Source organism: Perna viridis, chromosome 4 (genome assembly GCF_037379345.1).
Source record: "Perna viridis isolate PV_CMFRI_1.1 ecotype Kerala chromosome 4, ASM3737934v1, whole genome shotgun sequence".
Taxonomy (NCBI): domain Eukaryota; kingdom Metazoa; phylum Mollusca; class Bivalvia; order Mytilida; family Mytilidae; genus Perna; species Perna viridis.
Window position 1 is genome coordinate 8,802,322 of NC_142448.1, and position 22,630 is coordinate 8,824,951.

Consider the following 22,630-nt stretch of genomic DNA (forward strand, 5'->3'; position numbering starts at 1 on the left):
TCAGTACTACCGTACACCCTTCGGCTTCGCCTCATGATGTACTAATGTACTTCGGGGAATTAAAATCTCCATACCTACGAATACTAACGTAAATAACTTATAGTACCCATTTATTAAATTTTAATATCAATTCAGGAATTAAATGCAAAACAATGAATACAACTTCAGTTATTTAAGTCATTACGTGTAAATACTAGTTTGTCATATACGCAATCGGTGAAAAAATAAATGTAGTATTTCAGAATTCGTGGTCACTAATCACATATCCCTGTCACAAAATTCAAAACAATAAAATGTATGTATACTAAACAATATGTAAAAGGGAAAAGCAAATGGTGTCCACCTCGTGACCAGTGGATATGACAAAAATTCATTTATTACGAATATTTCTTTTAAAGTCGAAATTTCAACTTAAAAATATAAAACTTTTGACTTAAAAGGAAATTAAAATTTGAGAATAGTTGTGCATGTAGTATCCGTGAATGGACAGATTGATAAAACTGGAAATACTGAAAGCAAAGCTTAGTAAAACAAAACTCCCGGTCCCCATTCAAAGTACCATATGATCGAATGATCAAGTTTTAAAAGTACTTCTCTGTCTAAGAATCAGGCAAAATGTGTATGAAGTGTGGCACATGAAGAAAAAATACATATATTCTAATATTTTATTACATTATTCTATTATATAGGTATTTATACCTCATGCTAGTAAGCTCCAGAATTAACCATCAAAGTGTTTGTAAAGTTTACCAGTTTAATATATTGTTAGTCAAATCTTATTGAAATTCTCTATGGGAAAATAGCGGGAAAATTATCCCGTACTATTTTCCTAAATAGGCAGTCAAAAAAAATCTACGTCACAGATGCTTTCTACATGTATTAAACATTTTTAGGCAAAAAGACCAAATTGTGGATAATGATGTGCCACCCATTGTCTGATTCTTGAATGGTACTTTATAGTTTTTAAAGGATTTGTATGTCCCTTATACGCTTCCATACTATGATTAAAAAGACGGTTAATCTACTAAGCACTTGTAATTACTTAAACTTGATATTGAAATACATTATTTTGATTAGCACATTTAATGGTTAGAATAATTCGGCTTTTAAAATGATGACCTCAACACAACTGATCGCCTTTCCGGATATACTAAAATTTGCCCTAAATGTATTTTTATATTGTGTTTGACCTTAATGTTTACAAAATTAAATCAAGAAACTTACCTAGAACTGCTGCAGTGTTGTTAAATTCAAGATCACTGTTTTCATACACAAAATCATTAATGAAAATCAGGCATATAATGAAAAATGTATGAAAAACTCATTCATTATAACATGGTTCAGTTATTCTCCGTCATTTAAACTTTTAACTGTAAATACCCTGCGTAGAAAGACTACCTTCCGGGTAGCTCTTTATTACTGTGAAACTTCCAAACATTGATGGACGACGAAAATCAGTACTAATTTTGAGATGGACTGGTCCATGTCCAGTTTGTTTTTTCTTATTCTGTTTTCCAACACAAATGCAAGATATATTCATTTTCAAAAGGGATATGAATATTTCTACCAGTATGCTTCAGATTCCACCATACACCAGCTGGGCAACTTCAGGACAGAAGCAAAGGTATGGATATGATGTTAAACTATTGATGTTCTGTATTATTTCTATTTCGAGATATCTTGTAGTTTTTAGAGTTGGGTAGCACTTCTACCACAAAGAGTAGAATCTGAGTCTGGGTATTTGACATCCAAAAGATATGTAGTAACTTAATTTTCATATTTAATGACAGCCAATATTATTAGTGTCATGCTAATTTGATATGGTGTAATGTGTACATTGGGGCTTTGTGAGGTCCTGAAAGTGAAAAATTGAATTTATGAGCTTTTAAAAGACAAAGAAAATAGAATGATGTTTTTTTCACTCTTGTCAGAACGTCCATTAATCCATACTTTCATTAGTAAGAATGTTCGATCGACCGAAAAACACACAGTATGATTTTGCTAAATTTTAGGGATTTTAAAAAGGCTATGTTTGAATTGTTTTTGATTTTCACATTTATTTATTTACCAAATAAGACTTAGACAAAAAATGACAGTATACAATTTGTCCGCCTTTGTTATTTGTCATCCTCAAGTTTGGCTAACTAGTAAACCCTCATTAGTGACCTCGGTATTAACGCATTAGTAATCTCTGTGTTCACTTTTTATTGATCTTAGTATTAAATCATTTGTTAACTCTATTCGCACCACTTTTCCATGACTTTTATTCACTCATGATGAATAACCCCTGTATTCACTCTTTAGTAACCTCTGTATTGACTAATTAAAAAAACCTCTGTATTCACCCTTTCGTAACCTCTATATTAACTCAGTTATAGGATCTGTACTCACTCATAAGTAAACTTTACAAGGATGTACTTGAAGCACTCCAATTTTGTATCGTTTCGGTTTATATTTGGACCTTCCTGTTGAGATTTTACGGTTTACGGGCCTAGATCATATTGCCACACCGATGTACTGCAGTTAAGTTACAGAATACCTTAGAAAATAAAAATGTTACCGCTGTGACAAAAACAAAAAAAAAAACAACAATAAGCATACTAGTCCTTAAAGATAACGGACAGAAATCTGTAAGCATATACTAGGTGCCCCGGTGTGTGTCCTCTGCTTTTCTGGAAACACCTACCGAGTTGCACAAGTCATAGCCGCAGATAAATGATTAACACAAATAAATAATGTAAAATTGACCAACTAGTTATTTCAAGAATCGGAGATTCAGACCTGGGTCACCAAAGCCAATGACCTACTTACTAACGAAAGTTTGTACTTCTGACTGTCAACTCTCGGACTATCGACCCCCACATGCCAGTCATATGAACGATGCAATTTCAGAATTGGGTATCATTAACGCAAAATTTTAACCACGTGGGTACAGTAATCACATGAAATGTCTTCAAAATAACTGACAGTATACAGGCTATAAATGAATACATGTACATGATACACGTTGAAATAGAAAAAGAATGGCAGAACATCATTTTGCTTATATTGCAAAAGTCATTATTATGATAAATACTTGTTGCAGAACAAATAACAAAATTTGTGAAGCACTTATATTGCAAACATTTACCTGAATGATTTGACAACTTTAATATAGATGACATTATTAGTTATGTTTCTTTAGTTTTGTTCTACAATGACACTGTCAATAAGGAAGTTCTATTCTGATTTAAAGGATTGACACCGTTGACATAATCAGTTCAGGGGTTTTTTATACTATTCATTGCATTCAAGACCAAAGTTCCGAATATATAGAAGTCTGGATTCGTTTGTCAATTCACAACTTTTTGATTGATTGGTTTATTGTTGAGAAATACATTTTAGCTGCTTTTAATTGCTAAATATTGGACATGATATCAACGTACTTCTTATCCTCTCGTTTTGCCATACTAGTAGTTGGTCTTTTCTTTAGCCTCCAAACATAAGTGTGACTACCCAAGTTCACCTTATTTCTTAAATTCTTGAAGTGGTCTGCATGATCGTCCAGTGTTTTTACACAAAACTTTAGAATGTAACAGTAATTATTTCTTGATAGTAAAATAATTACTGTTACATTGCATTCCACTCGATATTGTTGAGGAAGCATTCAGTGTGATGGCGAACCTTATTATAGCTTAGATTTCTCAACTTTTTTGGGGGGATGCACAGATATTATGTTTATTGCTTTTGGATGATGACTTGTACTGTGTTTTTCCTTTCCAGGTCCCTCGCTTATCTTATTCCTGTTTCATTTGATCAAAATATGGTTGTGATTGAGTATTCTTAGCATGACGTAGCGTGCAACACCTTGTTCCAATATGAAATATGAAAGTTCAATACCACTAGCTTTATAAATTGAAATTAAGCCCTCATTGTGAATTCAACCGACCCGTTTCAGGGTTGCAGCCTAACTATTTTTAATATTTTGATAGAGCCTCAAATGATAATACGATTGGAAAAGTTCAACACGTGATCATCGTACGTTAGTTTTAAATATATTTCAAGCAAAGATGCATATGATACTCAACCTTCATAAAAAGTTTCATCGTATTAACTTTAACTTTTAAGAAGTACACTTCTTTTGGTGTGGAAACTAAACGTGCTTTGTTATACATGTAAAATATTAACATCTATTTCTGCCATATCATCCTTGTCATCATGATTTATTTGAAAGTTTTTTTTGTAATTTTGTATTAACATCGCTTGTATGGTGAGTGCATTTCTGAAAGGCATTATGACAGGAAGAAAAACAAATATACTATATTTAAAAAAATGATAGCCGACGCAGTAAAATTTGTTCTTTTTACTTATAATTTTCTACATTTCATTCAGAAAATAACACACGGCACACATATTCAATTTTCGATACAGTTTTTTTTCCCGAAAGTCCCTAAGTTATCAGTATTTGGCCAATCGGGAAACAAAATTGCCATCAGGTGACTTGCGTTTCCATGGAAAAGCGTCTTTAAGGTCAAAGGGTAAAAAGCGAAATTATTCGGACTGCATCGTTATTTTTACATGTTCTATATTCTTAACATATTACTGCGCTGCAAATTGCAATAAAAAGATAAGATGTCACTGTCATGACTGGTTTGTATTCAGATCAAATGTTTTATCATGCCAACAAAATTATATAGGTCTACGCGAAATTCAATTTCTTTTTATAAAAAAATTATGGAAATTATTTTGAAATACTATCATAGTACTGATTGACTGAATCCTTTTATACCGACTGTTTGAATATTTACTTCTAAAAAAATCGTCAAATTGCAAGACACAAAGGAAAAGACAGAGATCGGCTTCAAACTTCTCTAAACACATGCTTGTTTTTCTAAATAGTTAACATTTGACTCTTTGATTTAAATTCGCCATTCTGACATTCAGAATACGAATTACATTCAATTTTTCTTTAAAATATCACACACACACACACAAATCACGTGACATCGCAGTAGCGCGCCAGTTTGGCGTACTATTCAGGTTCGTTGTCTGTTTACATGGAACAACTAGTTGAATGAACAGAGAACTCATCAAAATCCTGCACATGCATAATAGAATAACAAACTATTACTCAGCCTTTTCAGCTGTTTCTAAATTTTCAAGTCCAAATTCAATTTAGCGAGCTCCAGGTTGAAATTTTAGCCACAATAATTGAAATAAACCCTGCACATGGATACATATACCTTTCATCTGGCTACAACTATTTCTCAGTTGATAAGCTAAATAGCTCAAATTGCTACAAATTGTCGCAAAGACGCATATGCGTCATGTAAAAGCGCCTAGTTTCTGGGCACCTAATTCCAGAGACTCATACAATAAAACAAAAGCCGAAGTCTTAGAATATGATTTCAACAATAAGGTCTGGTTAAAGAACTCAAGAATTGCATTTCTAAGTCCATTGAATACCATAGTTCTATTATCACATATAATCCTAAATACATTTAGTTTATGAGAATAAAACATATTTTCCTAGCACTTGGCCAAATAGCCAAATAAAATGGTTATTACAAATAGCAATAAGACCAGACCGCAGACTGACATCATTCCAGGGAATATTGCTATGCAACCGTTTAAGCAAAGTTCTATTTTTATATCTGATGTATTGTCATATGGCAATACTAGTAACCGTGCTAAAATTCTTTTAACATTACGATCAGTACACAATTTGTTTTCATTATAGTTGTTTGGATTCGGGTTTTTCTTCTTTTTTTTTGTTGTTGTTTGTTTGTTTTTTTGTTTTTTTTTTGTTAAGTTTTGTTTTTTGTTTTGTTTTTTTTTTTGTTGTATGCTTTTGTTTTGTTTTGTTTTTAGATGGAAATGGGGTAAGAATTCAATGTCGGTTTATTCATGTTTCTCCAACATTTAAATTTTTTCACACCTCTTACTAAAACAACAATCAATAAAGGCAGACGATTAAGAGGCCCATGAAAGGGTGGTTTATGGTACATGTAGTCATGCATATTAACTACTTGGTATTGCTTCAATAGCCCGTGGAAAAAATCAGGAAAAAACTGTCAATCGTCCTAGCGTGCCAAGATGTAACATTGATTCAAGCGTGTGCTTGTGCGGAATTTTTTTTTATTTCATTACTGATATTATTCACTGAATTATTTATTTTTATTTTTCAAACTTTTTCGCCTCCTTTTTTTTTTTTTTTTTTTTTTTTTTTTTATCACAATCTTATTATTATCTACTTCTTTCTACAATGAGAGACTTCCTTAAAGTTTGTAAAACCCCGATAATGATTTTATTGTTTTAAGTGTCAAATACTGCTTTTCTTAAGTTTTAAATGAACATTTATTTTAAAGTTCTATTCAATTAAATATCGTCTCTCAAAAATTCAAAGAATGACACTATTATATTTTTATCTCGTTTTTTTATAATGTCGTCAAACTAAAGTTTGACACTCTTTAACTTATTGGAACGAAGTGCACTGCAAGCGCTGTACTTGTCATTGCCGTTCAATGTCTCCTGTGGTCAAAACTAATAGAACATACCCTTATGGCATAATTGTTGACGGTCGAATGAAAAAAGGCTTTTTTTTTATAAATGCTGCAAATCTAAAATGCACGAAACATGGAGGGATACATCATGATGCTTTCGAGTTTAGGCCTCCTTTTTGTGTTTTTGGTCAAACCTTTTAAATTTTTCTGTCTATAATTGATGATTGCATATAATGTTATAGGGTTTTCTTTCCTAGCTTAACATCAAATGGTTTATGCGTCTAATATTTAAGACAACTTGAATATCGAAAGTAAACGACTGGTTTCTTCGTGTAAAGGAGTATTTTAGTCGGATCCTTGTTACATGTAATTCAAACCAAATTGATCAGAGTATTTTAGTTCGGAGTAAATGTGTCTATTACGTAAATAACATGGAATTAAATTAAACTTGATATTTCAGAATTAACTATAAAGGGGACTTAAGTGTTTCCATATGAACCTTAACGGAGTATGCTGATGAAACTATTTCAATTAGTCAAAATGGCAAATGGAAATATCATAAAAAAGCTATGAAACATATCAATGTGATGCGAAAGCTTAAATATAAAATTTGTAGGAATACTTTAGAAAAACTTTATCTAGTTTACGTACATGCATGTGAAGTGTGGGACAATTGTGGTGTAGTTTATTCCAATAAGTTAGAAAATGTACAACTTGAAGTACTCCAGCAATCCTATAGGTTTTATGGCAAGCTATTTTCTGACCTTTTGGTGCCATCCATTGCGGTATGAAGGAACGGAATTCTAACCTTTTACATTGTAGGAGTAAACTTAAAGCAACTAGAATTGTAACTGGATTACCTATTTTGTCCAAGATAGATATAATCTACCGCGATTTTAAAATCTAGACGCGCGAGAAGAAAACTCCAGATGTTTACACTTAACAACCAAATTGCACCCATTTGCAATTGTCTGTCTAATTTACTTCCTCAAACAATTCAAAGTACTACTAACTATCCCATAAGAAATGGTTCAGATATTATATTGCCCTTCTGTATACTTTCTATAACAGCATAATCATTTATTCCCTTAACGATAAGACATTGGAATAAACTACATTGTAGACCAATCAAAAACAGATTTGGATTCGTTATCAGAATTCAAAAGCGAAGTAAAACGTAAAGTAAAAACCAATTATCCTCAACACTATGCTTTCGGACCCAGACGACTTGATATTGTTCTAAGACAAATGAGAGACGAAGCACCAATTCTTAATTATGACATTTATTAACTTTAAGTAAATATTGTAAATAATCTAACTTATTGATGTGGATCCAAAGTAGAAACTCAATACCACTATTTTTTAAATATCATTTATACAGTCTCTTAAAGCAAAAAGTTATGAATGATTTTGCGTTGTTACCGGGAAATTTGCCAATTAATCATATAATATAAAATATATAAATTGTTTACTTTACTTTAGAACATTCAATTTATTTTTCAAACTTTTGGGAGCACAATTCCATCACAGTGTTTAGAATAATTTGTATTATCGAAGTTCAACTCAAGGGCAATAATAAGTAATATGTACTATATAAACTGGGTGGGTTTCGCGGAAAACGATTATTATTCTTGCTATTTAGCCTATAAGCTTATACAAAGGAAATATTTAGGAATTAAGAACTGAACCAGGAACAGTTCTCTGTATAGGTCCTTCAAAGCGATTTAAATGTTTTATGATTCTCTTAAACCAATGGGTTCAATCTGATTCAGGAAGTTTACCTGGATTCGGAGAATTCGATAATTATCTACATATATATATTACCAAGTATTTGATTTATGTTAAGCATTTGAAGAAGAAAGTCATTAAACACTTGCAAGTTAAGAGGTTTAAACCAGTTAAAACCTAATACTTCATGTATTATATAGACTCCTTAATTCGTTTTCAAATGGTCCATAAATTGATGTCTTTACACAAAGAGTGTTAGGCGACCTGTTGAAAACGACAATAAATAATTACAAGTATTTGTGGAATTATAAATTACTTAATGATGACATCTCAAAACTTGTTACTGCGAGAGCAAGTATAAATGTACCCACTGAAAAATGTCTTAAATTAAACCATCTTTTCTTCATTTGTTGGGTCAAAAACCCTTTTTACATATAAAATTCATCGTCCGTTTACTACAACCAAGAGATTGGTGATGAAGCAACACCACTAGTGATCAAGATGATAAACGCTAAAATACATAAAATAATTGATCTACTTCACCCGGGAAGTGTACTACAAATGTAGGTACAATAAGCTCTCTAAAGTATCTTTTAAAGGTTTTGATTCTTTCATGTTTAGTTAATTCTCAAGAATAAATAGAAAATGCATATAATACAAGTCCAGATAAGATTAGCCATACCGAATACGATTCAGGTATATTGTTGACCATTGTTCCGGTAAATGAATGTCGATATTTCTACAGCTTCGTGTGATGAATGGATATAAAATGTGAACGTTTATCAACCGAGAAGCATCATTTGCTTCTTTTTTTCTGACACAATGCAGTTGTATAGTGTATCTCTATAAGGAGTACAAGACACTTCTTGGTTGTTTTATTTATTGAAGGTACGGGGCGCTGAATGGACTCTTGTGGTTTTGTACTCAAAATTCAATTTTGTACAGACAAAAGTGTGTTTTGTTCAACGAAAAAGACTTGAGATTAACACAGTTTATAACATAATACAAATTTAGATTTTGTCAAAGTAATCTTTCAGTGGACAAAATTTAATTTGGTCATGACAATATTCATATATGTATCACAGACTTTACTTTTGTAACGTAATAATTGAATATTGGATAACAAAAGTCAATTTCGTATGCAAATTAGTTTAGTTTGGATTCTGTGAACTTATTTGCATACAAAATTGAGAAATATTAAGACAAAATTAAATTTTGTCACAAAATGTTTACAAAATTGAATTCTGTCATAAAAAAAAATCACTTTTGCATGCAATTTAACACAAATTCACTTTTGTGTCACAGAAGTCATTTTTGTGTAACAGAAATCAATTTTGTGCCACAAAAGTCAATGCTATACGCAAATTAGTTTACAGAATCATTTGGATATGCAAATGAATTCTCTCGTCACAATTTTGTAAGAAGGTCTTTCATTGGATATTACTTATTTACTTACTTTTGCAGAATAGTGCATCAACCATATGATATGACCTTGCTCGAAGTAATCGAAACCTGCGAGACCCGCGGTTACTATATCAAATGAGAGGCCTTCTTACAAAATCGTGGCGAGGGAATTCATTAGCATATCCAAAGGACTCTGTAAACTGATTTGCATATAAAATTGACTTTTATGTTAAATTTTCCCTTCCGTCTCCACAAACATTAATTTTAATTACAAAATCTCAGGATGCTAACTAATTTAATCGACATTTTGCATACAATTTTAATTTTGGCTCACAAAATTGATTGTTATTTAATTTTCATATCAGGTAACAAAAGTATTTTTTTTCAAATAAGTAAATATTTGCATACCTATTTGACAAAATTGAATTTTGTCATGACAAAAACGAATTTGGTCAACAAAAATGAATTATGTAATTACAAAATTGAAGTGATTATAAAGCAAGTCTGTATAAGATAGTTTTGTACAACAAAAATGATTTTGTTATGACATAATTCAATTTTGTGAACACAAAATTGATTTTGATTACAAAAAGATCAAGTCCCATTCCCCGTAGTAGGATGTTTACAAATGCAATGGTGACCAACTTCCAAATCAGTGCGAATGGTTCACGATCCAATTTTTTTTTCGGTTGAGCTATGGTTGACCTTTGTTTTCAGATTTCTGCGTGTTTTCTATTTTCTCTGATTCTTAAATTTTAGCTTTATCCAACCAATTTGAATATTGTATTGTACAAGATAAAAATGGTCTGAATCATTTGAGGTCTTTTCATTTCTTAATGTTACTGAGCTAAGTCATTTTTTATATTGTACGTTACGCAAATGTCATGTCATATAGCCGCGAAGTTTAAATAAATATATATGAACTAATTGAAAGTAACTATGAAATACCATAATCATTTTTTAATTAATAGTATTGTAATACATTTCTTTTTATAAAACCTTCCAGATAAGTTTCTCTACAATCAACGAAACTGACCAATACCAAGAGCTACAGTTGAAAGTTCACACTTTCAGTGTTGTATCGGATCAAAACAAGGAAAAAGGTATAATTTATACTTTTAGTTGGTCCGCTTCAATAAGAAAAGAACTCAATTTGTCTCATCTGCTGAAAAATTTTTTTATTGGCAAAACACCTATTTGCGATATTTATTCAACCAAACACGGACAGCTCTGTGAAATCGGCACTTGATACCTATTAAAAGCTATTCAATACTAGTTTTTTTCTTTCAAAATTATATTCAACAATTTCTGAATATAATGCTTTAGCACCCTGATTTTAACATTTGTATTTCCCGTTTCATATCAAAATGCTAATGCTTCTGTTCTTTGCATGTTTTTTCCCTCCCTCTGCCACTGAAGATCACATTAGTGTGTTGATGAAAATGTTATATTTGTAGGAGTCAACCATGAAAAGATAGACTTCACAGACTGGTGAGCAATAATTTAGTTTTAATAACATAAAACAAAACAGATAGATATAGACTTAATAAAACCAATAATGACTAGTATCAAAATACTCATGTACTGAATCAATTTAAATCGATCGTTTGAATTTTTACGCCTCAAATAATAGTCAAATTGTAAAAATAGAGGATAAAATGAAAGTATTCTGGTTCAGCGTCGGTTTACATGAAACACCTAGATGAATGAACACAAAACTTTCCGACATACTGCGTAATTGAACTACAACCTACTAGGTGGCCTTTCTCAGTTTCTAAATTTTCAAGTCGAAATTCAATTTATCGAACTGTCTATCAAATCATTCAAACTTAAGCTACAGTCATTGAAATGAGTCATGTCCTTAGAAGCATATCTCTCTCAACTAGCTACATTCCTCAGTTGATTAGCTTTATAGCTCACGTGCTACATTAGCGCATAGACACACAGGTGTCATTCAAACCGATTAGTTTCTTAGGCACCTAGTTCCAGACACATGTACATAGTAACATAAACGCCAAATGCTTAGAATATAATTTAACAATTATGTCTGGTGCAGAAAACACTAGGCATGCACTTTTAAGGCACAGGAATCCACGCAGCTCTATTATCTTTACACACATGGCAAAAAAAGCGAAATAGTATGATAATTACAAAAAGTGATATCGCCATACCACAAACTGGTACCATTCCCGCGAAATGGATATTCGAAATTTTCATGCCATCGTCTAAGCAAAGTTTCATTTTTATTTGTCATCTCCGGGATTTGGATGTCACGAGGCTGTAATCGTAATAAAAATACAAGGTACAGCGAGTGATACATCGGGATGACTTGCTGACTTATATGTCTTTGGGAAACTCTCGCAGCTACTCCTTCCGAATTGGAAACCCATTCGAAATCATTCTAATTAAGCTCTCCAAAGTCTTTCCTGAGGCACCTGTTCTGGCATTTCGTAGACCTAGGAGTCTAAGAGATCACCTGGTAAGAGCAGAAATTTCATATCAGCCCTAACAAAATACAACGGGCCAGTGTCAACCATGTAGAGATACATGTATGTACTCAGATACTGCACACCCAAACTTTTAAAAGCTACTGCACTGGAAAGGAATACGCTACTTTTTGCAATTTGACTCGCAAAACCGAAAACACCATATACCTTCTCCAGTGCTGAATTGGTATGCAGTACGTTGGCGAGACAGAACAACCTTTCAACAGGCGAAAGAATGGTCATCGCAGTGACTACAAATGTAAACCAGGCCTTCCTCTAAGTCGCCATCTGAGATCTGCCGGACACACCCAGAAGGATCTACACAATGTTGTTGTTACGACCATAGATCATGATAACAACTGATCAAAAAGTAAAAGAGTGTCTCGGGAAAGCTTCTGGATGAAAAATTACAAACAATTTCTCCAGATGGAAATTACGAAAGCAAATCATTCATTGTGAGGTCTAAAACTGATACAGCACTATGCTATACATCAATACGCTGTATTACTACAATTTAATTTGATTTTTCTTAATAGTTTTCCAGATTTAACTCATTTCCAGTATTTGACAAACACCTTCGTTCTCGTTCTCATTCAAATACCTTATCATTTGGTTATGTGTGCATGATTTAGCTTCAGAGGATTCATGGTTTTGCGCATGACAAGATGGACGACACTGTTTATCATAGCAACATAAAATATGGAATTTAATATTGTTCTTTATGCGTATGTACTTTTATTTTCGGGTGTATGGGACCTGTTTGATGCGTTTCGTCCTCCGCCCTACTTCAATTTATGGGAGTCCAGCTGACTTCATGTAATTGCAACACCCTATCCATACGTCCTAGATTTTGACATTTTAAACTTTGAATTGGACAAAATTTTGAGGGTCTCGAGGAGTACCTTGACTAAATGGCAAATCGGAAAAAGACTGAACAGAAGGCAACTTCACTAATTCTTAACGAGACTAGGAATGCTTTATATGGAGATAATCAAGTGAATGAAAGCGGTGGTATTGAAGCAGTCCTCGGTAACTTACTTGCAGTGCTTGGCCGTATGGACACAAAATTGTCAACCATTGAAAAAAACACGAATCAGAACACCTCAACTTTAAAAGATATGAGTGATAAACTGACGTCTCTGACTTCGAGAGTGATCACTGCCGAACATGACATCAAAGATGTAAAAGATAGAGTTTCAGAATTAGAAGCTAACACAGAAGGGACTGGGAACTTATTTGATGAAATGAAAACAAAAACCGAGGACCTCAACAAAGCTGTCAGAGATTAAAGAGCCGATAAAATTGATCAAGAAGATAAATATCAGACGGTCAAAGAAAAACTTGATTTACTCTCGGCAGACAACAACGCCCTGAAAGAAAAACTTACGGATCTTCAATGTAGGCAAATGAAATATAACCTGATTTTCACAGGACTACTTGAACAACCCGAAGAAGACTGTGAGGCTAAACTCCGACAATTCTTAGCACAGGAAATGAACATAACACAGCATGTTGAATTAGGGAATGTCCATCTCTTTGGCAAGAAGTCGGATACCTACAATAGCCCACCACGCCCTATTGTAGCAAGATTCATATATTGGCGAGATCTTGAAGCGGTAAAAAAGGCAGGAAAGTTTTTGAAAGGGAAACATTTCGGCGTTAATGAACAATTTCCAACCGAGATAGAAGACCGTAGGAAAAAACTGTATCCAATCATGAAGGAGGAGAAAAAGAAAAAGTCTAAAGTCGTTTTAAAACGAGACAAACTATATGTTAACAACGAACTTGTTGTCCCAGCAGACTATCCTACCGGTAATCGTGTAGAGCCCCGCCACAATAGACAAGAAAGAAAACGAACACGAGTGAGTTCTACTCCGGATAGAGAAACATAGGAAGACGACCTTGAGAGACATATAAACCTGACCGATAAATCATCTGATCGTAACGGTTTTACAAATGACAATAGTTTGAATATCTTAACATTGAATGTTTGCGGATTAATAAGAAGAAGTCAGTACCCAGAATTTACTGAACTGATTGATAAATATGATATTTTGTGTCTTGTTGAAACTAAAACAGACGATAAAACTGTTATTGATGTAGAAAATTTTAATGTTATTATGAAAAATAGATTTATTTTCTGAAGGGTACGTTCTGGGGGTATTATTTTGGCTTTCAAGAAAACAATTGAAAAATATATTGAATATATTGAATCTGATAGTAAATATGTATTGTGGTTTAAAATTAAGAAGGGCATTTTGAAACTAAACGATGCAATTTTATGTGGAATTATATACATACCGCCTGAAAACTCGGCATACTGTGTTGGTAGTCCGTACAATGAAGTTGAAAATGAATATTTACGTTTCAGCAACAATTACGAATATATTTGCCTTATGGGCGACTTCAACTCAAGGGTTGCAGAAGCTAACGACTATAATGAAATTGTTTATGACGAGTTCTCGGGCATGTTAGAAAGTCAAACTAATGGTTCAGAAATTCTGAACGAATTGAATGTACCATTAGATAGAACTAATTGTGACAAAATAAGGAATAATTTTGGTAACTCCCTACTAGAGTTCTGTAGAAACAACTCTTTATTTATAGTTAACGGTAGAGCTGGAGATGATAAAAATGTTGGAAATTTTACTTGTAAAGGAACTAGTGTTGTAGATTTTGTTGTTTGCTCTCCAGTATTTTTTAGCATTATAAATGAGTTTTCAATTTTAGATTTTAGTAAGTTATTGTCTGATGTACATAATCCTATCCATCTTGTTTTGAAATGTATTAGTAAACCAAATGAAATGGAGCAAGAAAACGTATCACTGATCAAGAAAACTAAGAGATGGGATAATGAAAAAGCTGGCGACTTTCAAAATTATTTAAATACTCAAAATATTGATATTATTTTGCAAGAAATAGAAAATGTCAACATGAACAATATTGACAAAAATATTATAAATGGGCTCGTTCAGAAAGTTGGTGAAATTCTGACAGATGCTGCCGAAAATACCTTTGGAACATATATTCCTTCTAATAAGCAAAATAAAAAGAAGAAAAATGATAAACCGTGGTTCAGTGCTGATTGTAAATTAGCTCGAAGGCGTTATAAACGTTCAAAACGTCAATTTAGAAGTACTAAAACAGAGGCTTTGAAGAATCAAACAAAGCAACTAGAAAAAGAATACAAATCCACTTTGGATGTTAATATAAAATTACACAGGCAGCAGTTAAAAAGGAAATTAAATAATTTGAAAACTAAAAACCCAAAGGAGTATTGGAAAACTATAAATGGTTATAAAAAGAAAAAGTCACCAGATATTCAAATAGAAAGTTTGTTTGATTTTTTCAAAACCCTTAACATTAATCCACACAATGATGATTTTGATCTACCCGAGGTAGATGTTGTAAATGAACAAATTAATCATACTATTTCTTATGAAGAAATAGAACAAGCTATAAAACGCTTGAAAAATGACAAATCGTCAGGTGACGATAATATTGTAAATGAATATTTGAAATATTCATTCTCTATCATGCCTAATGTATATGTTAGATTATTTAATATCATTTTTGATAGTGGCATTGTTCCCGATGAGTGGCTTCTTGGTAATATTATACCAATCTATAAGAACAAAGGAGACCAATTCGATCCAAAGAATTTTAGGCCTATTACTATTATAAGCTGTTCTGGAAAATTGTTTACCTCTGTCTTAAACTATAGATTGAACAAATTTTCAGAAGAAGTGAACCTGATATGTGAAAATCAGGGAGGGTTTCGACCAGGATACTCAACGATAGATAATTTATTTGTTCTGGATTCCCTTATTGATCTGATAAGACAATATAAGAGGAAGAAATTATATTGTTTGTTTATTGATTTTGAAAAAGCTTTCGATAAAGTCTGGCGTCTTGGTCTCTGGAATAAAATGTTACTAAACAATATAAATGGTAAAATGTATAATATTATTTTCAACATGTATAGTAGTATTAAGTCGAGAATTTTATACAATGGTAGTATGTCTGAATACTTTGAATGTAATATTGGTGTTAGACAGGGAGAAAATTTATCTCCTTTCTTATTTGCCTTATTTTTAAATGATTTAGAACAATTCTTCGTAGAGACTGATGTTAGGGGGTTAAACAGCCTATCTGATAAGATAGGTGATCAACTCAACATATTTATCAAACTATTTTTACTTTTATATGCTGATGACACAGTGTTATTAGCAGAGACAAAAGAAGATTTACAGTTTCAAATTGATAAATTTTATGAATATTGCACTCAATGGAAACTGTATGTTAATACTAATAAAACAAAAGTAGTCATTTTTTCTTCAGGTCGCATACCTAGAAATACACATTTTTCATATAACGGTAATGCGATTGAAATTGTTAAAGAATTTTCATACCTCGGTCAATTATTTTCAAGATCAGGCAGTTTAACATCAGCGAAAAAGATGAATGTTAAAAAGGCTACCATAGCTATGTATGATGTTCTTAAGAAGGGTAGACTACATAACCTGTCAATACGAGACCAATATGACTTATTTGACAAGATAGTAAAACCTATTCTTTTATATGGTTGCGAGATATGGGGCCATACTAACTTAGACATTATTGAGAGGGTTCATTTGAAATTCTGTAAGCTATTGCTTAACTTAAAGAGGAGCACGCCAAATGATATGATATATGGTGAGCTCGGTGCTTACCCTTTAGCTGTTCAAATTAAGTCTCGTATGATGGGATATTGGTCTACACTCGTAAATGGCAAATCCAGTAAACTTTCAAATGTACTTTATAGATATATGTATGAACTATATATTCAAAACATATTTGAATCCCCATGGGTTAACATGACTAAAAACACTCTAGATAATTGTGGGTTTGGGAACATTTGGCACATTCAGTTTGCGGGAGGTTTTCATTCAGAGTGGTTTACAAAATCTATTAGTCTGCGATTAAAAGACCAGTTTCAACAAACATGGAGATCCGACGTAGAAAACTCGCATAAATGCTTTTGTTATAAATTGATTAAAGAAAAATTTGAATTCGAAAACTATTTAGATATTTTACACGAAAAGGATGCTATTACTCTTTGTAGATTCAGAGTAGGCAACCATAGACTACCAAGCGAAACAGCAACTTGGCAAAACTTTGATAACTCAAGTTTATGTACCTTATGTAATAATGGAGAACATGGAGATGAGTTCCATGTCATTTTCCAATGTCTCCATTTTTCGGACACGAGGAAGCAATTTTTAAACAAAAGATATTTAGAGCGAGTGAATGTTCTGAAATTTAAAGATCTGTTTCAGACAAAAAACAAGCATGAATTACGAAACCTATGTAAATTTGTTAAACTCATCGAAATTGATTTTGAAAATGTTTCTCAAGGTTAGTCCTCTACAATGCCACTATCTGAAACTTGTCAAAATGTGTTAAAATGTTATTTACTTAATCTTTTTTTCTGTTATCTTATTATAGTTTCCACAATTGTCATGCGCTGAATATTTATGTATTAACTGTATTGTCTTCTCTGTACTGTAATGGTGTTTAGAGAATAAAAAAAGAATCTGAATCTATGTTTTGGTCTTGAACTTTGTTAGTTTTATGCTGAAGAAGGATATCGGTTATCCGAAATATTCAATGTAAATTTAATTTGACCATCATTTGGTGATGTTGAATATATTTAATACATATCGACAGTTAACTAATAGTTACATGTACATAGAAATAATCAGGTACGTACTTGTAAGAGGTTAGGAGGTTAGAGGTAAACTATTTTTAATTGGATCGTTGTTAATCCTGATTAATCAGCATATAGAGTAAAAGTTGTTAATTTGGTTTGTTTATTGGCGTAAATAACATAGAATTAAATTTGATATATCAAATGGCTTGTTCCCATTTCGCATTAGCTGTCAAATTCGGTATAATAAAATTACCCCCATTTCGCCTTAGTAAAATTTGGAGTGAACTAAGGCGACATGGGAACTTGTGTAAACATGTGATTTTAAGTGCAAGTTGTGTTTTTTTATAGCATTTAAACCTAATATACACATGTATATGTAAATCTTTGTATTGCTTGTTGATATTTTTTGTCAATTTATTTATTTTTATTTTGTGATGTGTTTAAGTGGTTTTTGTCTTAATACTTTTTTTATGAATGGCCTTTTCATTTTCTGTTTTAAATCACCTTTTTTTATGGATACTATTAAAGAACAAAATTCAAAATAAATATGATATGACTGTCAACTTTGACAGAACTTAACTCAGAGAAGCACATCCAAATATTTATAAGCATAAAACAATGAAGAGGCAAATTAAAATGTTCATATGAAACATACAACAAAGAATGAGCAAAATCGTAATAAAAGCATGATTCATGCAGAACAAAATTAAAAACAACAGCAGAAGACAGTATCAGGCTGAGGTCAGCGGGCACAATTGTGAAGGTTCATAGACCATATATAACAATCAGTGAAGCTTCGAGATGGTGGGGCTGCATCTCCAAAGTCCATGTCTTCTAAATCTCCGAAGTGATTTTGTCTTTATGTATAAGTTAATTCTCAGTTATATGTGTACATGTTTAATCAGTACTTCGATAGTAACTATTCAATCATATACATATACAGTCATTAGATTTGTTTTTTTTTTTAAATCATATCTCATTTTCGAACTTATTTTTTTTTAATAGTCCCTAAATTGTATGTGTACTAAAATATGAAACAAAATATATATATATTATCAGTATTTTTTTAAATGAATTTTTATTAAGACTAATCATAACTTGAAAAGTATGCAGATATTTTAAATTAGTAGCTTATAAAAGAAAAAAAGCCTATAAAAATTGATTTCATAATTATTTTGCCATAATCATTCTAACAACACCACATTTGTTTAGTGTTTTGTTTTTACAACATAAAAATATAAAAATTCCCATTTCGCCTTAGTACTTTTTTACCTATTTTTAACTGTTATTCACAGCTAAGGCGAAATGGGAACACACCTATCAAATATACCTATAAAATGGACCTGACTATCTACATTTGTACTTAAGTGTGGTATGCCAATTAATTGGACTATTTTATTGCGGTAGTGTAAGATAATTACAGATGATATCAGGCTTTACCATCTGCCAGAGCCTTTTGATTTGTAAAAATCAAAAGGCTCTTGACAACTGATATATCAATTCTGATCTTCGATCTAAACTGATAATAACAACGAAGAAATAAAAAGATAAACATTTTAAAATTTCATAATAAGACATGACTTATGCTGTCATTCATTTCTGAATTTTTATACCAACATTGAACAAACGCTTATATAAGTCATGTATATTAGAAACACACCGTCTGCATACTAAATAAATGTTGAAAGCGCATCGTCAAGAGACAAAAAAATATGCTCAAAGGTTTTATCTACGATCAAGAACTTCCTTCAACGGAGTTCTTTAAAAATTAAAAAAAAAAAAAGTTTTGCCTTTTTCACTCAGGTTCTCTTTTGATATCCGTCCGTCTGGTGAGATTATTGGTGTGTATTATGATACTAATGAACACAAGGATGTGTTGGTGGCTAAGAAAGGTTTTGCCTCGATGCTGTCTGCCAAACTTCATGATCCGGTGAGTATTATACCACGCTAAAAAATTGTCAATGTGTTCAATGGAAAAGTTATTTTTCATCCGGGTCTTTCACTCAGTGTTAAAATTTATCACCGAATGGGGCCGACATCGTCCCTAAATTTGGGTTAATTCAGTTTTTATAGTTACAGTGTGGGTAGAAAAAATTCAAAAAAAATAAAGTACTTACATACATATTAAAGAGATTCCATTAACAATTCTGTTAAACTGTACAATGGACTCTAGATCTCTTTAATTTATATGAAATAGAAATAGAATACGTCAACCAGACAACAGCCCCACAAGAAAGTACTTTTATGATAATATTACAGTTAACAAAAACAGTTGCCATTAGTATTCAAATTAAAAAAAATAGATGTATGTTCATGGTTCTCCATTCTCCAACCTCTTCTAGCATGGCGCTGCGCCATGTGTTATTTCCTTGCGTGCTGAACAATACGAAGGACTGACACAGCTATCGGGACATTTAACTGACCAAGAAAATTTACCTGTAAGACAGCCAATACTCCCTATGTTTCACATCATCTGTATGGCACGCGCAATTAATGAAAACCCCGTTATCTATGGGATAACGCTGAACATTATCTGTGGGTTAACAGACCGTTGCTTAAGAATATTACTCACAATGCGTTTTGATGGAATTTAGTGGTTTTTTTTTTACATAATTGATATTTGCTGTTGTTTAGTTATTGCATTTAGCAATTGACAGAAACATATTCAATATATTTTTTTGTACTTGCTAACACAGGAAAAGTACTAATGCGGAAAGCAATTGGTTGTGAATATTGTTTATATTTTTCATACAGGTCCTCAAGTAGATAGCAAATATGAAATGGGAAGTTAAAGTAAAACAGTAAACTTCTTAAAGCATCACTTCCATGAAATGAACAATAACTTGAAGTTACAATGTTATGCTACTATTTATTTGAATTGTCCCACTTTGATAATCCACTCAAGGAAAATAGCATTTAAATCCAAATCTATAAATTCAATGAATGTAAATAACACTTATTCCAAATCTTAAATTTCATTGAAAGAGTAATCAAGGGAACCAATGTTATAGCGTTGAAAATCATTGCACTTATAATTCCAAATTATAATTTCAATCCAACTTAATGCACTTAAACCCAAACTATAACACAAATGAAAATTATTATTAACATGTATTGTTCAGCAGATTGGTAACAAAACAGTGTCATGGTTGTAGGAAAGTCACTGTAATCAAGGATTTATATATATTTCTGTATTTAACTCCTTGTATATATGTTAATAAAATATGTAATTTCATATTGGCCCTGTTGTAGGTTTGGGTCTGTCATATTGGTCGAGGCGGTCGTATTGATCCGAGGCATTGCCGAAGGCCAATTACGGCTGTCGAGGCCAATATGATTGACCGAAACCTATAACAAGGCCTGTATGAAATTACATATTTATTGACAATTTTATTAATCAACTCGACTAGATGGTTTGTAGAACAGTTGTTTTCGTGTTTTACGAAGAATATATAGGTTTATTTGCATTAATCAGTCTTAAATATCCTTTTTTTTTATAATGTGGAAGATTTTTTGTGTTTCTGCAGCTTTTAGTCCTGGTGATCAAAGTTCATGAAATCCAATTCTAACTCAAAATGGCAATGTCAAACGACCGGAAGTTATGATGCCGTATTGGCCCTGGTTTGATCCATATTGACCCTCTTTTTCATATTTGCCCCGTATAGATGCCCGGTTTGAATACAGATTAATTGGTCAGTTTTTGACATATTTTAACGTATTTTGGGTAGTTGGTTAATAATTAAGATTAAAGAAATTACCCAACCATTATACAAAGAGCTGTAATATGAGTGTTACAGGTCTGATTATACCAAATTTTTCGTAGCGAATTTAATAAATATTTGATGGTTTTTTTTGTCACAATATACCCAATTTAAGAAATTATTTTCGTTAATGAAACTTTTAAAGGCCAACGGGGTCAGGGTAGTATCTCGACTTTAGTGTAACCCATATATGGCGGGAAACTTTGTAAACATCAACAGACGACCCAGCCTAAGAACGTAAAGGATTTTTCCTTAGAAAAATGTTTCCAAAGCAGTGGCGGATACAGAGTGGGGGTGCAGGGGGATCAGGATTTCTCCGTTTTATTAGAAAATTTGTCTTTTTTGACAAAACATGGTAAATATTGTCCTAGCCCTCTTTTTTATGAAGAACGTAATCCGGCTGGCACCCCTCCTTTTCAGCCACCCCAGGAAAGATAACATGTATCAAGATTATATGACCCAAGGTACTTGTGAAAAATACTTATTGTTCTAAGAGTAATCAAGGGAACCAAGGCCATAGCAGTAATCAAAAGAATGTAATCAAGGGACAAAGACCAGAAATGGAAAACATACATACACAACAAAGAACATAAAGTAACTAAAATCATACATACAAAGTAACAAAAGTAAATGAGCAACTCAGACTCCACGAAAAACTGGGAGCATGGACCAGGTGCACATTTGACAAATGCGTGGGGGTTCTGCATTTTTTACATGATTTCTTAACCCAGCGGGCACACCACATGGATTCAACGTTGAAATCACATCAGTCCTCAGCATGGAAACAACGTTGAAAAATGGTATTGAAATAAAATAGAAATGATGTGGAAATTTTAAGTTGAATCAAGGTTACATTATGACTTATAATCCACGTATAAAGAACGTTGACAATTTACTTAAAATCCACATTGAATTAAGGCTGATCCTTAACAGCAGTGATTGAGTTGAAATAGGCCATGTTATCATCGAGAAGTTTTTTTCGTTTAAGTTAGTGATGCAACAAGAAATTTTCTTGTATATTTAGTGTAACACTTGTGAAATAATATACCTTCTCTTTAAGTTTGAACCACATTCAGT

General features: G+C 32.3%; 1 protein-coding gene across 2 annotated transcripts in view; it reads left to right on the forward strand.

The window, feature by feature from the left end:
• Positions 1-1,390: 1,390 nt before the first annotated feature.
• LOC148618746 (uncharacterized) overlaps positions 1,391-22,630 on the forward strand; it is a 230,942-nt gene continuing 209,702 nt past the window's right edge. Inside the window, exons 1-4 of one of the 2 annotated variants that reach the window (XM_088577926.1) lie at positions 1,391-1,624; positions 10,621-10,717; positions 11,072-11,105; positions 19,596-19,722. In XM_088577926.1, coding sequence (XP_088434052.1) covers positions 1,472-1,624; positions 10,621-10,717; positions 11,072-11,105; positions 19,596-19,722 — 411 coding nt within the window. In that variant the 5' untranslated portion in view covers positions 1,391-1,471. The remainder of the gene's footprint in view (positions 1,625-10,620; positions 10,718-11,071; positions 11,106-19,595; positions 19,723-22,630) is intronic. The other variant, XM_088577925.1, reaches the window with a different exon arrangement.